General features: G+C 45.1%; 1 protein-coding gene across 4 annotated transcripts in view; it reads left to right on the top strand.

Annotated features, from left to right (window-relative positions):
* CRB1 (crumbs cell polarity complex component 1) overlaps positions 1–16080 on the top strand; it is a 1156197-nt gene that overhangs the window by 1096952 nt on the left and 43165 nt on the right. For 2 of the 4 annotated variants that reach the window (XM_069641513.1, XM_069641515.1), the window contains one exon: positions 8994–9837. The exons of the other annotated variants lie outside the window; for them this stretch is intronic. In XM_069641513.1, coding sequence (XP_069497614.1) covers positions 8994–9218 — 225 coding nt within the window. In that variant the 3' untranslated portion in view covers positions 9219–9837. Of the gene's footprint in view, positions 1–8993; positions 9838–16080 lie in introns of those variants that run through there. 4 annotated transcript variants of the gene reach the window in all.

Raw genomic sequence — 16080 nt, 5'->3', positions numbered from 1 at the left:
TGATGTTTTTTTTCGAAAAAAAAATCGCGGCAAAAAACCCTGCGATGAAAAGCCTGTCGATGAAATGACGGTATACCCCTTTGACTGCCAAAGCCAAAGGAAGATTATCCTCTGTACCATAGTCATAACAGCCCATTAAGAGTATGATATGTGTTGGGAGTGGGATTTCTTGGTTGATGTTTTATGTTTTTGTTGCTTGTAGTTGATACTAATGAAAATAAAAAATTCCAAAAATAAATTCAACTATGAATTTTGCTTAGTTGTAAGCTCATGGCTGATTAATCTCGCTTAAGCGGCATCTAGTTCAACAGAAACTCTTTGTATGGCTAGTGATATATGGAACATGTGTATGGACACATTTTTGCTTTAGTCATGTGTCTTTATTCCCTCCCTATGTATATTTTTGCCATTTTGGTTTGTTGAAAAAGTATCATTGTGTGTGTGCTGTAGTTGCAATTGGTTTCTTCTGCTGTCAATTTACTGAAGAAAGTGCTCGATTTGTGGCTTGATATAGCAGGGACTGCTTTCCTCTATTGTGAAGTGTGTGCCAGTTTTGTATTAAGTACTTTAATGATTGCCTAAGAGAGATAAAGGGGTTGGACTCAAGATAAGCAAGGATACATCACCCACTTCCATCACACCATTTTGACTTGCTTCCTCTCCATGCTCCTAATCATTTACCCACTCTTCTCATCTTTAGAATTCCTGACCTCCTCAACCATTTGTCCCTGACCTGGAATTCCTTGGCCCTATAGCCATCAAGGCATCCATAACCCTCATGGGAGACTTAAACCTTCATAATGTCTCAAATGCTTACTGCCTTGAACTTGATTCAATCCTTTGTGGTGACTTTTGGGGTACTCCTTTAAGTTTCCTTGGGAGGGGATGTTTCTGTATGCGTTTCCACTGATCCCTCTTATCCCTCGAGTGATCAAAGTTTCTAGACAGCATCAGTGTAGACTAATCTTGATGGCCCTAGCTTAGCCGAGGCAATTATTTTTCTCTGACCTCCTCAGGCTCTCATCAGCAGCACCCGTTAAGCTCCCTCCACTCATCAACCTTCTGTCCAGGGACAACGGAGCAGTGTTGCACCACAACCCGCCTCCCTCAATCAGAAGGTCTGGCTACTGCTTTTCTAGAGTTTGGTGGTATGCACTTGCCTCCGGACCTTTGTGAGTTGCTGGCCAAGTCCTGGGCCTCCTCCACGGTTTCATGCTACAAAAGCAAGTGGAAATGTATCTCAGTTTGGTGTGCTAATAAGGGGCTCAGCCCTTCTGTGTTCAAGCTCAGGACATTTTACCCTACCTTTTGTTTTTGGCATGAGCCGGTTAGGCTCATTCTTCCATCAACATACACCTTGCTGTCATTTCCAGATTTACTCATTCTCCTGCGGCACCATCTTTGTGGTCGCATAGGCTTGTTTAAGAATTCCTCAAGGGACTTTTCCACTCGAGCGCCTGCTCAAGCCTGGTAGTTGAATGAGGTTCTCTTCAAGCTCACTGGACCCCCTTTTGAGCATATGCACAAGTCCTCTCTAAAGTTTCTGTCCTGAAATATCGCCCTGTTAATTGCTATCACTTCTGCGAGGAGTGTAGGGAAGATACAAGCTCTCTCGTGCAATTCTTCATTTTTGGTTTTTTATATATCCAAAGTGGTCCTTCACACAAACCTAACTTTCAAGCCCAAGGTTCTGTCTTCTTTCCACCATAGCAAACCTGTGGTGTTACCTGTTTTCTTTAGTTTCTCTTCTTTTGCTGCAGAATGCTCCTTGCATTCCTAGGATACGGTGCAAGCACAAAAGTTCTGCAACCCTTGCACTATGACTTTTTGCAAGTCTTGTCAGCTGTTTGGGACCTTTGCACCTTCTGGCATGGACCCTTTCAAAGTCATTTATTGCATGGTGGCTGTCCTCATGCATTTTGTATTGTCACCAGCTAGCTTATAGGCCTCTTCCTGGCAGGCCTAGAGTGCACTCTACGAGGGCTGTTGCTGCTAGGACTGCATTCTATTGAAGCATTCCGCTGCTGGAAATTTGCAGGGCTGCCACATGGAGATTGGTGCATAACATCACAAGGTTCTACTGTCACAACAGGGATTCTGCAGAAGAGTCCTGAGTCGGTCAGGTGATGCTACGTAAGCTGTTTCGAAGATGTGAGTGTTTCCTTCCAGTGAGCTTTACCTCCAACCTTGTAGCTTTGTGTGTACTGATTCAAACAGCATGTGAATCTATGAAAGATACAATGCCGAGAAGAAGTAAGTTAATTACCTGTAACTCATGTTCTCCAGCATTGATATGTTTCATAGATCTGCATAGATTCACATGCGACCCTCTCGCCTACCACACCTATGCCTCTTTTTGGCTCATTTTGCCATGGTCACATGCCAACATCTGTAGATGGCCTCCAGGAGTGGAGCTAAGGGAGTCCTGCCTATTGACAGAGAGGCAATATGACCCAAAATGACTTGAATGGAGCACTAAAGTGACAGCAGTTTAGAAAATGCAAATGTTTAGTTTAGTTTAGTTTAGTTTATTCATTTGTATTGCGCACCAGACCCGAGGGTATGAGGGCGCATGAGCAGCAAGGTGATTCAAAGCTTGGTTACAGGATGCTTATACTTTACATTACATAATTATACATTACATTACATAATTACAGTGTGACGATGAAGGAACATGTGTACAGTTTGGCAGGAGAGAATGCAGTAGATGTATTTAAAGAATTACAAATATATACAAGTTTAGTATTACAAATTTACAGATTCTCTTAAAGCATGCAACGCGGAGAGCAGCCGTGTGGTGTTAGAGGTGTTAGTGGTTCGTGATCTTTAACCAATGGATGTAGTTGCGTCTAAAAAGTGAGTAAGGTTGGGGAGTTCTGAGCGATGGTGGTAGGGAGTTCCAGTGTTGGGGTGCTTTCACCTGGAAGCTGTTGCCACCCATTTTAGTGCGTTTAAACCTGGGGACGGTGAGCAGATTAGCATTGGAAGTTCTGGTGGGTCTGATGGGGCTGTGTTTGCATATTCTGTCTGCCAGATAGCGTGGGGCAGCATTATTCAGGCATTTGTGGGTGAGCGATGCTACTTTAAGCAGGATTTTGTCTGTTGTGCTGAGCCAGTTATGGGATTTCCTGATATTGGAAATGTGTTCCCTCCTGGGAATATTGAGTGCTGCCCTAAGGGCGTTGTTTTGTAGCGTCTGAATTTTGTTGGTGATTTGTTTGGTGGCTCCTATGTAGAGGGCGTTACAATAGTCCAGTTTGGATAATACCAATGCTCTGGCAAGTGTAGTGCAGCTGTGGGTGGAGAGGAAGGGTTTGGCTGCTCTTATGAGCTTACATGTGTAGGCCGTAGAGGATGCCATCGAGATAACCTGTTTGTGGAAGGTTAGGGAGGAGTCGAGGTATATTCCTAGGGTTTTTACTTCTTTCGAAACCTTGATTAGGTTCCCATCTATGATGAAGTTGGCATAATTGTGGTCGAGTTTGGTTAGGTTGGACGTAGAACCAAGGATGATGAGTTCAGTTTTGTCATCATTCAGGCATAGACTGTGCGAAGCCATCCATGCCTGGATGATGAGATACACCCTGTTCACCAAGGCCAAATCCTGGTTGTAATCTCCCGTCAACGGGATGAGGATCTGTGTATCATCGGCGTAGTTAGTGTAGGTGATACCCAGGCCGTCTAGATCATCAAACAGGGGCTTTGTGAACACGTTGTACAGAGTGGGGGAGACGCACAAGCCCTGTGGGACTCCACATGTAGTGGGGATGGGTTCGGCGGCGGCAGAAGAGGAGAAGACTCGCATGGATCTGTTGTTGAGGAATGACTCAATCCAACTGATGGCTTCTTGTGAAAAGTGGGCAGCTGAGTCTAAATGATTACATAGGATTTTATGGTCAACTAGGTCAAACGCCGCAGAGAGGTCTAGCAGGAGTAGTAATGCAGTTTTCCCGTTATCTCTAAGGTCGTCTATTTGGGCTTTCAGATCTATCAGGGCTGTTTCAGTTCCATGTTGGGGTCTGAAGCCGGATTGTCTTATTCCTAGAAGGTGGTTTGTTTCAAGATACTTTTGAATTTGTAGGTATGCTGTCTTGTCTAGTATCTTGAGCAGGAATGGGACGGTGGTAATCGGTCTGTAGTTGGTTGGGATGGACGGGTCAAGGGAGGGTTTTTTGAGGAGAGGGAGGACCCAGGACTCTTTAAGGTTACTGGGGACTGTTCCTGAGGAAAAGGAGGCATTGATGAGTCTGGTGATGAATGGCGAGAGGTCTCGTGCCGCGTCTTTAATGATTTGTGGGGGGCAGAGGTCACCTTTGCAGTTGGAGGGTTTAAGGCCAAGAATTATTTTTTCTACTTCGAGGGAAGAGACTTTGGAAAAGCTGAAGCGAGCAGAGTTAGGTGTGTGGTGTGAGGGTGGAGGGCTCGAGTGGGCGTTGATGGGGTTGGTAAGATTGGTGAGGGAGTCTTTCTTATTTTTAATTTTTGTTTGAAGGCCAGTGACTTTGTTGTTTAGTGCATTTTGGACACTGGTGCACCATTGTTTGTTTTTAACGCAAGTATCTGGGATTGTTACCGGGGTTTCCAATTCTTTCAGGATAGTAAATAATTCTCTGGAGCTGGAGTTGGATTGGGAGATTCTCAGGTTATAGGATTCTTGTTTGGCCGCTATGATTTCTTTTTTATAGTTGGCCGTTATTTTGTTAAGCAATAGTTTGTTGTGGTCAGTCGGAGATTGTCTCCAGACTTGTTCCAGTTTACTCTTTTCCAATCTAAGGGTTTTAAGATGGCTGGAGAACCATTGGTTGAGGTGCTTTTTTGGTTTGGATTTTCTAAGTTTCAATGGTGCAATGGCGTCTAAGGCTATGCGCATGGTGTTGTTATAGCCTGCTATAAATGTAAACTGCTTTACTGTTACAGAAGATTCCCAGCCTGACGACAGTGAAAATATTTAAACAGCATGTTAATCTCTGAAAGATACCAATGCCTTACTCCTAATTGCTAGCTTAAGTCCCATCTTCCTTATGAGTATGGACATTTTTTTTAAAGCTGAAGCTTATACCCAAGTAGACCCCATCTCTTGCTCTGATGTGTGTGGCATGCCAGTAAATCCACTCATATGGATTCTGTAGGTCTACACAGTAGCATACTGCACCACCACTTTCCTTATACTGAAATGTTCCTTTATTTACCAAACAAGCAAGGTTAGGTTTGCTGATTTATAGACACCAGCCTTCCCCTGCATGAATGAACAAAAGCTGCCATTTACCTGCCCTGCGCTAGAACAATCAAACAAGGCTCTTCGTAATGTTGCCCAAAAGAACTAAAAGGCATCTGCAGTGACCTGCAAGACACAGTCTGTTGACTGTATCTCTACTCCTAAAGGGTGCGTTTCTTTGCTACATGTTTACTCGGCTGTAGAGGATCAGGTAGATGCCCTCTTAAGTCACGCCCCCTCACCGTTGTCATGCTGGAACAGCAGGAGAAGAGCTGCATGTGGGGGCCCCTGTGTTGTCCCTATACCGCATTGCATGTATGAGAGACGTTATACACTCAACAACCATACTGAATGTACGCACATGCTGAGAGAGTGGAAGGATGTCTGCATGCACCATTAGAAATCATGGAGCATTGAGTGACATCTGGGCAGAGTGATGTCATGAAGAAAATATACGATATGCTGAAACAATCTGAAAATACTTAAGAATGACGATGTAACTGACGGGGCAAGATAAACATATACAAAATGATCAAGTAATCATGTATGTAAAAAGAAGATGAAGTAACTTGTGGATCAATAAGTGTAAATACGCTGCAATGCAGGGTAGATGAGATGTATAGAAGATTGCTAGAGAGGAATATATAACGTGGTTAGGAGGGCCATGATATGATATGATGTGGCATTTATAACGTGCCTGTATACAAGTGTTTCTAGGTGCGACAAGACAAGGAGGGGGAAACAAGGGAGGACAAAATAACAATCTTACTAGGCCTTGTGTCATCCAGATTGCGGGGAAGAGGGAAGGGGAAATGTTTCCGGGTGAAAGGGGAAGTGCAGTTAATTCACAAGTTCAGCCAGCGGGTTGCTCACAAGTGCAGGGAGAAGGGACTGTTGGGTTGCATGAGTGGAAAATGGACGGCAGCTCATGTGAAGATCCATTCTAAGTACCTTAGAAACAGATTAGGGCTGAAGAGTCAGGAGATGCTGGAAAATGAATTTGTGCACAAATGAAGAGGACTCTATGTTGGCCTATGATCAAGGATACTATTTCAAGAAATAACTGAAGAGTACAAAGGGAGGCAGACAGATAACGTCATGAGCATCAGACACATTTCTCCTAGATTTATGAAGATGAAAACATATGCGAGAACCAGGTATTGGACAATTAACAGTGAATAAGGCTCATAAAAGATGGATTGAGCAAGTCTCTAAAGGCCGAGGGAGCAATAACACCCAGCTAAATTGAATCAAATAGCAGTCAATAGGAGTTCGAAATTGACAAATTTGCGGTCTCCTCAGACATGATGCAGAAGACGAAAACAAGGGCTATTTATTAGGCTGCAGTTCAAGGTAAATGATATGCTCACACTCCCTCGAATGTCCTAGAACAGAGCAACAGCAAGTTAAACTACAGATGGAAATATTTGGCTTATGGTCAAACTGATGAGAGATGATGGGCTAATTGGGAAAGTGGGGAGTACTCTGACGTGACTCAAGCACCTAGGTTTCGATTTCCTTTCCTGCTGCTAGCGAGCCGAAAGTCCAAGGTTGGATGGGATGCCAACCAATCCGAGGGTCTATGGGCCAACCTGCTATACAATGTTGCATAGACCAATCCACTGCCATGTTGTCCACTATAATCAGTATTATACGTATTTAGAGGTAGTTCGAGGTTTGCCTCACAGATAAGAGACCGCCAATGAAGTACTAACCCATGTACTTTCTATAGGTAGACATGTTCTCCTAACCAATCCCTCCTGCTAGTAGCTTTTATAGTTTGCCACGTAGGATGATGTCATAAATGATGCATGTTGGGGTATGCCTCCTAACCTCTGTGTAATCAAGTGTGTGTGTGTGTGTGTGTGTGTGTGAACGTCAGTCCAATGTTTGTCAGTGTACCTTGCTTTATTAAAATAAGAATAAAGTAGTACTTTGCCATATTCTTTCTAGTTACTTGGTCTGAAATCTTTATTGGTAATTCCATCCAGCACAAGAGATGCTTCAAGGTGCTAGAGCCCACCATTTTGATTGTTCAGTTAACAATCATCTTTTAAGATACAACTATTGCTTCATGTATGCAGACAAACCCATACCGGCTTCATTTATCATTACGATTGTTGTACAGGCATTTCCTTTGGTTCAAGACTGTGCATAATTCAATCCATGCTATTCAATTTATTCTGTCCAGATTGAGTACACAATAGAATGGAAGAACAACAAATGGTGCTTCCCGTAAGCACACCTCTCTCCATTGCCAAAGTGGCCATAGGAGCCTAGGAACTGGTATTTCATTGCAGCTATTGCTGAAAACGATGATCTCATGTATGCTACTTCTCATAGTTCCTGCCCATTTAATAGTAGATCTTTGGGTCCTCGTTGGTCTCTCTGTGATGTTATTTTCCAGTGCTGGAAGCTGGCCTTCAGTATTATATCAATCAAGGTAGGCTTCTTAGGGTTAGGAGCATCGCATACATCTTCCTACCGTACCCTCTGTTATATAGAGGATTTATCCAGATAGCTTCAGTAACTGCGGACAGTTAGCAAATTGGTTCCATCTATCCTGCACTTCGGGAAGAAACTTAAGACCCTGCTCTTCAAGGAACACCTTGTTGTCCATTGACCCCCAGATAGCACCTCCTCCCTTTCTGGGCGACACTCTTCCTGGGCTCTCCATCAAGGATGTCATTTGGGGGTTGCCAGGGGTCGCAACTGTGACCCCTGTGGTCCCCCTTGCTACCACTGTGGTCTCCCTTGCTACCCCTAAAAAAACGTATTTAAAAAAAAAAAAAGAAATTTTAAATGTAAGCTCCTGGCCTGGCTGTGGCTCTTTGTTTCTGGAGTGGTTGGATTTTTGTTCAGGCCTCTTAAAAAAAAGAAAACAGGTCCAGATCTTCCATCTGGGACCTATACAACCTATACAAATAATGTTTACTTTCATTTGCAATCAGGGAAGCCAGATTGTCACAATGGAGAGTTTGGCGATTGCTGTGCCAACCCATCCTGTCCACCCTCCTCACTGAATGGGGTGGAAATTCACTCATAGTGGGCAAAATGGTAGCTGCCTTGTCCAGGTCTGTAGGGGCCAGGGCCAGCCTCCATATCTCCTCAATGGCCTGCCTAGAGCCTGGGCTCCTGCTTAGAGTTTGTTATATTTAGCTAATCCCCCGGTCACATCTTGTACTCAACCCCATGGAAACGATCTGTTTGTTTGAGGTCTTCTGCCAAGACAGAAAAAAATTCCATGTAACCGGGAAACGTGTGGGTCTAGAGTGGTAAGAAACTGTGAGCGGATCGTTATAGGGTGGCAAGACCACATCCAAATACAGGGAATTCAAGTACCGTCTTCTGTGGAATCACTGGGCAGAGCTTACGAGATCAACTAGCATCCAGTGAATTAATATCCTTCTAAACACAAGTGACTAATGCTAGCAGTAGCATGGCAATAGTCTATGCATAGTTTGATGCCATTGGGCAGATCTCTTATGGCAATTCTTTAGCACACACTAAATACCTTTTTTTGGACTTTAGTAATATTGCATTTGCATTAGTAATACATTATTTCATATATTAGGTTTGCATTGAAGATTTTTTTACATGTGATTTGAGTTATGCACACATGCATTTCTAGGCACTGATCATGCTGCATTGACTGCTTACTCCTGCAGTGGGCAACATTGCATTGGGTAATCTGCATCAGTTTGCATTTTGTATTCAGCATGCTTTTGGATCTAAACTGCAATATAAATCTGTATTTGTGTGCACATTATTTTCACAGACTGCGGCAACACGATCTGCAGTTGATCTGGCCTATTTCATTGCTCCATGCGTCACTGGAGGGGCGATAATCATAGGCATTGTAACAGTGCTGCTAATTTTAAAGTTGCTTGAGCAGCGGAGGACCGAAGGGCAGTTCAACCCCAGGGACACGGAGCGAAGCGCATCTCAAGTGGAAATGGCGCGCAAAGCAATGAAAGTGCCACCGGAGGAACGCTTGATTTGACATGCCGCGCTTCACGAAGGCCTTGAGGGGCGGAAGCGGCTCCCGAAAGAAGCGTCCTGGATATGTGCTACCTACCTGGGCATCGTGTAAGGGGCTGACAAGTGTTGTGGTCACTGCTGTTGCTGTAACCTTTAAGCAAACCGTCACACCTCTATGACATTGGAGAAATTGATCAAAGTTGCGAAAACATCTCATCTATTGACCTAAACACAGGCTGCTGAAGCACTATGTGAAGCGGCGATTGTGGGGGAGGGGTGAGGTGGAGAAGAGGGAAGGAAAGAATACATTGGCGGGAAAAGGGGCGAATAATACGATTGTGATGGTACAATAGCAAATTAATGTAAGCCTTTGTTTTTGAGCTCAAGACCTTCCTCTTCAAGGAATGGCTCCTCCTTAATACCTAGGTCCACCACCCTGCACTCCCCGCACTACCTGAGACTCAGCGATCTGCTCCCCACGGTCTCCCTCCCTGGTTGCTTGTAGATCCCTTGCTGCCAATTGCCCACCCTCGCCCTCCTCTATTGTTAGCTCCCCGCTCATTTTTCCTCTGCTGCCCTCACTGTGTTCTTCCCCCGACCCCCTATGACTGTAAAGTGCTCAGTTGCTCCCACAAGCTAGGTCTGCACTTCATAAATACCCTAATAATGATAATAATAACAATCATCTGTGTGGGCTACACGTTTTAACCCCGGTGGTGCTGGCTGTTTATTTTTCCTTACGAGGTCGATAAAACGAGCACTACTCAAGTAGAGATGGCATCACCTGGTATTTACAGCGCTGGCAACTGCAAAAGCAATGTAGCAAGCACTAGTATGTTTACCTCTTTTTTTATTAGCCAAGAGTATAATTAGGGAACATCCAGGGCGGGGAGAATAATAGGAAAGCTAAAAGATACAAATTAAGACAAGAAAGATGGTGATAAAAATTAAAATAAAAACATTACATCGCAGGGCTCTCAGACAAGGCAGTTCACCCCCGTTTATAATGAGTGAATTCGAATTCAAAAGCCATCAAAACAAGCACAATTATTTACAGAAGATACATTTAGCCATCAGGAATAAAATAAAAGTCTAAAGGAGATGCCAACTACTGATACCAAGGAGAGTCTAAATGACTGCGATTAGGCACAGTATTTTGATGCCAGCTTTCCAGGTACAAGAGATGAAGACTCTATTGTCATCTGTAGTTTAGGTTCAAGAAACCGTTCAAGACCGTAGCCTATCAAATCAAGGAATCAACCAAGAGGCAGCCAATCAGACATGGCGCTTTCACATCTAAGTAAAAAACAATTGGTTATTTCCCTTCCCTAGCAGTAATTGTTAGCTTTAAATATTGCCTTTCTGGCTCCATTTCTTGAGCGTGGCAGTTTGCAGTACTGATGCGGGGAAACAGATTGCAGGTCAATTCAACAGCAGCATCAGCGGTTCACTGCACTGCTTCTGAGGGGAAAGTTTCATGGCAGAAAAGGAAAAACATCTTGCTTTTCTCCTAAAATATTTCGAATAATACAGCCAGAATGTTTTCATGTTAATAATTCTTCATTGCCAATGTAACTAAACAAAAAAAAAACATATCAAACTTTGTATGCATGTGTGTGGAGAATTTATAAAGTGCAAATCTATCCAAGGACCAGTTGTGAGCTGTTCATAGGGGACTCCACCAGGAGGTTACAAGTAGGTGCTGGGGTAGCACGGGAGCTGTGAAGGGTACTGAGAGGGGGGGAGTAGAGTTGAGGGGAGCAGCCAGCGATTGGAAAGATGTTCTCTGAAGTGTAGAGTCTTCAGGTGTAGGATAATGTGGTGGCTGGTCTTATCTGCGTTGGTTACCAGAGATGGGGTGCGTATCAGGAAAAGCCCTGTTTCCTGGTTTCCCCATAAGCAACCTCCTTCTAGTCTGCTTAGTTAAACGTGGCTGCTTTCCCAATAGCTCATGGCTCCCCCTAAACACCGAGGCCCACACCCCATCCACTCCTCATGTAATCTGAGACTGGGTGTTCTTCTCCCCAAATTCCTCCTCTGGCTGCTTGTATATTCCTTGTGCCTAATTGCCCGCAGTCACCCAATTTTAGCTGCACGCTCCCTTGTTATGATCCTTTGTGACCTGCTTCCCTCACTGTGTACTTCCCCCTACGACTTGTAAAGCTATCTGTTGCATCACAAAGCTTGGTCCACACTCAATTACTACCCCTGTACCCCAGTAATAATAACTCATAACGCTTCCTGGGACAGCACATGAAATCATTACCTCACAGGCAATGCTGCTGCGAACACCACTAACTCTATCTGTGTCTTTTCTGGCCCTAAGGCATACACTTTGGATAAACAAGGTCTTGAATGGCTCAAAACCATCATGCATGCACACATCCATGAGAGGGGAGAGTCTAGACTCAAGAACTACTTGGCACATGCAAGCCAGGACACACTGCCCTCCATTTAGCTGTGGATAAGTCCAGGTGTGACCACTCCCACCTAAGCATCTCCTTTCTCCGCTACCACACTATCAGCTGAAAAGATTGTTCCATTCCCTCCTTTCCACAACACACCAAAATGTCATACAACACATTCTTGTGACCACAGACTTTTGAAAAGAAAGAGGCAATCTGATAATCCCTCAACTTCTTCCTCACGCTTGAAATTCTCCTTGTACTCCCTCTTCATCCCCTCCCTCCACCCCATCTCCTTTTCCATACCATACCTGACACTCTCTCCAGGGTAGCCAACCCTTCCTGCATGTACATAAAAACCTCTACTGGGAAGGAACAAGGCCAAATAACGTGCTCTGTGAGATGGTGCTGGGGGTTAGGGAGGTCTATAATCACATGTTAACCCACTGTACCTTCCCTCAGGGGGAATATCCATTGTATATCAGTCTAGTCCAATCCACAGGGAGAGCCCAGTGGTGAAATGCTAGACAATTCTCTTCTGAACATGAGTACCAACAACAACCCAAGATACATGTTAAGGCCTTTCAGGGCATCATCAGTGTGGTGTGACTGTGGTGCTGTGTCTCCCTAGGACCAATGTTCGGATTGCCCTTTACAAATGCGCCAAAAATGCGGGTGCCTTTCACTGAGAATGAACAAGACCAAAGAACCGGCTCTTTGGGATGGTGCACACATAGAAAGGGGCATGAGGCCAGAAAATAGAATCTTGTTTAGTGCCATGTACATTAATAGAGGAAAAGTATACATTTGCATATCAGTCTGGTCCCACCCAAGAGGACAGTTCAGCAACAAAATGAAAGCCAAACCTTCTCTAAACAAGCCTACCAACAGTAACCCTAAACACAAGTTTCTGCTTTGAGTGTCAGTGTGGTATGGCCTTGTACTTCAGCATCTCATGTAGACTCGAAGTTCATCTCCTCACATGGCTCTTCAACATCTCTCATCGCACAGAGTCCTAACTCTGCTCCATAATGTCAATTGGCTGAGTCCTTTCTCCTTACTGTCCTGTCTCCCTTCCCCTCTTCACTCAAGAGCACAGTGTACTGTGCAGCAGGCTCTCCAATGCATGTTCTTCAACAATCTCTGCAGACCTCTCCAGCCAGGCTACCAGCATCTGTAATTCATGGAGGCTACCTTCACCCAAAACTAAGCCAGGATGATCCACCACAACTATAATTCTTTCTTACTGGTCATTCACAAACTTTCCACTGACCTCATACTGGTGAACATCCCATTACCACCATGTCCTACACTGGCATATATGTTTTAAGCCTCTGATTACTTAGCTTGACACCAGCCTGCTCAGTCTTAAAATGTATGGCATCACTTTTTGTGCCGTACTTTATTTTCTTGACATATGACCTATGATCACACACACACACACACAATCTTCTATTTCTTCTATGTTACCCCACTTAAAAATGAATGAACACGTGTTTCACTGCTATTTACCATTGAATCCCACTGAACCGTTTCATGATCAGTTTAGACAAACTCAAAGTAATTATCGCCACCTAATGCACAGTACAGCTCAACATTCCACTAGCTCGCTTCTCCCCATTAACATCGTCACCCAATCCCCTTAATCCAGAAGCCCGTATGAGCACTCTAAAAGCTAAATGCAGCTTCGCTGCCTAAATTTCCCAAACATCCCTCATTGCTCAGCATCAACCTTCTTAACATACTCCTCCTCCTCATGTCACATTTTGCACAAAACATCCCTAATTGCTACCTTAGTCTTAAGGAAGTTGAACTGCTACATTGACACCCTTCTCTACCTCCCATTGATAAAGTCCTAACCGTTGCTAACTAAGGCTATTAGCACCATGGCTGCCTCCAATACCGGGTCCTGGTCTGGTCTGGTTGGATGGGGACTTACCGGATCATTCTGACCCTGGAGGACCTGGTAAATCCCCATTCAACCAGCCATTCCCCATTGCCATTTGAGCCCCCATAGGGCTCAATGGGAATGGGGAAGGCGGTAATTACGGGCCTGCTAACAGCAAGCCCGTAATTAGCGCCCTGGTCCCTTAGCGGGACCCGTAAAGGACGTGTGGTCAGACCACATATCCTTTACGGTTCCTGCTAAGGGACCTTGGAATTGGGCGGTAAGGGATTACCGGCACCGGTCTCCTTACCGGTGCCTGGTATCGCTTACCGCTCAACTCATAATGACCCCCTAAGTGTTGTTCAACATCACCAGATATGCAATCACCTCCACACCAGGCCAGCTTGCTCTCTGACCAAAGAAGCCACTTATATGATGTCTCACAAGGACTATAATTCACTCAACCATCATATCAAGCTATCATATCAACCATCAGTCAACCATGATATCCAGGTGTCTCCTATTACAACCTCAAACGGATCGACCCTCCCAGCTCCAACTCGGGTCTTTCCTCTCTACTATCTCTCTCTCTAATTGTGGTGTTCCCCAGGGGTCTAACCTCCCTTCCTGGCTATTTAACCACTACCTGGCATCTCTGGCCCACCGCATCTCTACCTTCTGCTCTAACTTGCAGTGTTCCTTCAGGCTCCCCTCAGCCTCTACTACTCATTCTCTCATACCAGACTGTCTGTCCGCAATTCAGGAATTGTGTGCCTCCAATGCTCTCTGCCTTAATGCCAGGAAGACTGAGATCCTCCTCATTGGGAGACCTGCTCCCGCCTTCCCTCCCTCACTCTGGCCACCCACCCTGGTCCCTTTACCTGCTCCTTCCTGTGAGACTAAGAACTTTGGGGTCATCTTCGACTACACCCTCTCCTTCTCTCCTCACATCGCTGACGTCTCTAAGAAGTCACACTATCAGCAGCACCTCCTCAGAGGTATTCTTCCCTTTCTCCCTTTTCCCCTAGAAGCCCACTGTTGCCAGAGCCCTGATCCTCTCTAGGCTGGACTACTGCCCTTCACAACTCATCCAGAACAGGACTGTGAGACTTGTCCTTGGCCTCAAGTCCAGGGATTGTATCTTTCCTGCCCTGAAATCTCTCCACTGGCTCTCTGTTGCTGCAAGGATCAAGTTGCAGACTCTCTGCATCATCCAAAAGCCTTTCTGGGGCTTGGGACGACACTACATCCAACTCTCTTTTCCTAAGCATCATCCTTTCCGAGCCCTTTGCTCATCCACCTCCAACTCTCTGAGGGTCAAACATTTCTCCAAGAAGAGAGTGGGGGGAAGATTCCTGTCCTTGCCTGGGGCCTCCCCCTGGAACAGCCTCTCTGCCTCTCTCAAGCTTAACCAGGACCACCTAAGGTTCCGGAAGCAACTCAAGACCTTCCTTTTCACTTCTGCTTTCTTTCTCCCTCTCTCATGCTGATGTCACCCTCTCCCATGCTGATATCCCTGTCTGCTGCGCATTTTGGTTACCTGGCCCCCCCAATGAACCCACAGGACCAGGCTCCTGCACGACCGGTTGCCCTTGCACTGCCTCTGGGCCTCCAAACCACTTAAGGGACTGTATCTGCAACCCTACAGTCCCCTGATTCTTTGCACTTATTAGCCACCTCCCGGCTGCAGTTACTTTGCACTCTTCCCTCCTCCCTGGGACTTCTCCCTCCCGCCCACACTTGTGTAATCTAAATGACAAAAGGCCTAGTAAGATCATTGTTTTTTCCTCCCTCTGTCCTCCCTCCCTTGTCGCGCCTAGAAACACTTGTGTACAGGCGCGTTATAAATTACTTATCATATCTTAACCATATCCAATCCCTCTGCTCATAAAACCAAATCCGTCTATCTACACCGAAACTCCAGGCGCTTCTTCTTGCATTCATTCAGTCACTCCACTTCTGCCATTCCACTGTAAACTACTGCACCCCCTGCCCCCTTTAACGCGTTTGCTCCCCTTAGGCCTTTACCACAACCCTCATCAATCACTCGTTCCATGTCATTTGAAAGAAGTAAATGACTTCGATGCAATTTACTTTGTTAAAAGTACTTTGAAAAAACGCTTTGAAATGTTGCTTTTTGGGAGTCTTCCCCCAAGCCCCCTTCACCTACACTTCCACCCCAACAACCTCCCCACCCTCCTTTTACCCCTTACCCCACAAACATATCTACATTTCGAAGTGTTTTTGAAGTAATTTCCATGAAGTAAATGAAATCGAAGCAATGTGCTTCGTGGAAACCATGCGATACTGAATCACTGATGGCTGAGTGAAGTCCACAGCTGGTCTGCCACCCTCACTCCGCCACATTTTTCTGCAACTCCTTGTGAGATGCAGTTCCCATTTATAAGGACGGCCAGGAAGTAATTCCGGCCAGATGTGTTTGGATTTCCACGGAGCAGTTCATGTTGTGTGGTGTTTCACTTGTTTCTCCCATTGTTTTGTATCCAGCTTAACTGGCTATGTGCAACATCCTTTCTCAAAATGCTCAAACTGATTTGTGTTCAGATGTTGAACTGGGATTTCAAGCCGAG

This window comes from Ambystoma mexicanum, chromosome 1q (assembly GCF_040938575.1).
Source record: "Ambystoma mexicanum isolate Mex_15411 chromosome 1q, UKY_AmexF1_1, whole genome shotgun sequence".
Lineage (NCBI taxonomy): Eukaryota > Metazoa > Chordata > Amphibia > Caudata > Ambystomatidae > Ambystoma > Ambystoma mexicanum.
The sequence above is the reverse complement of the archived record's forward strand: the minus strand, read 5'-3'. Positions and strand labels throughout refer to the sequence as shown.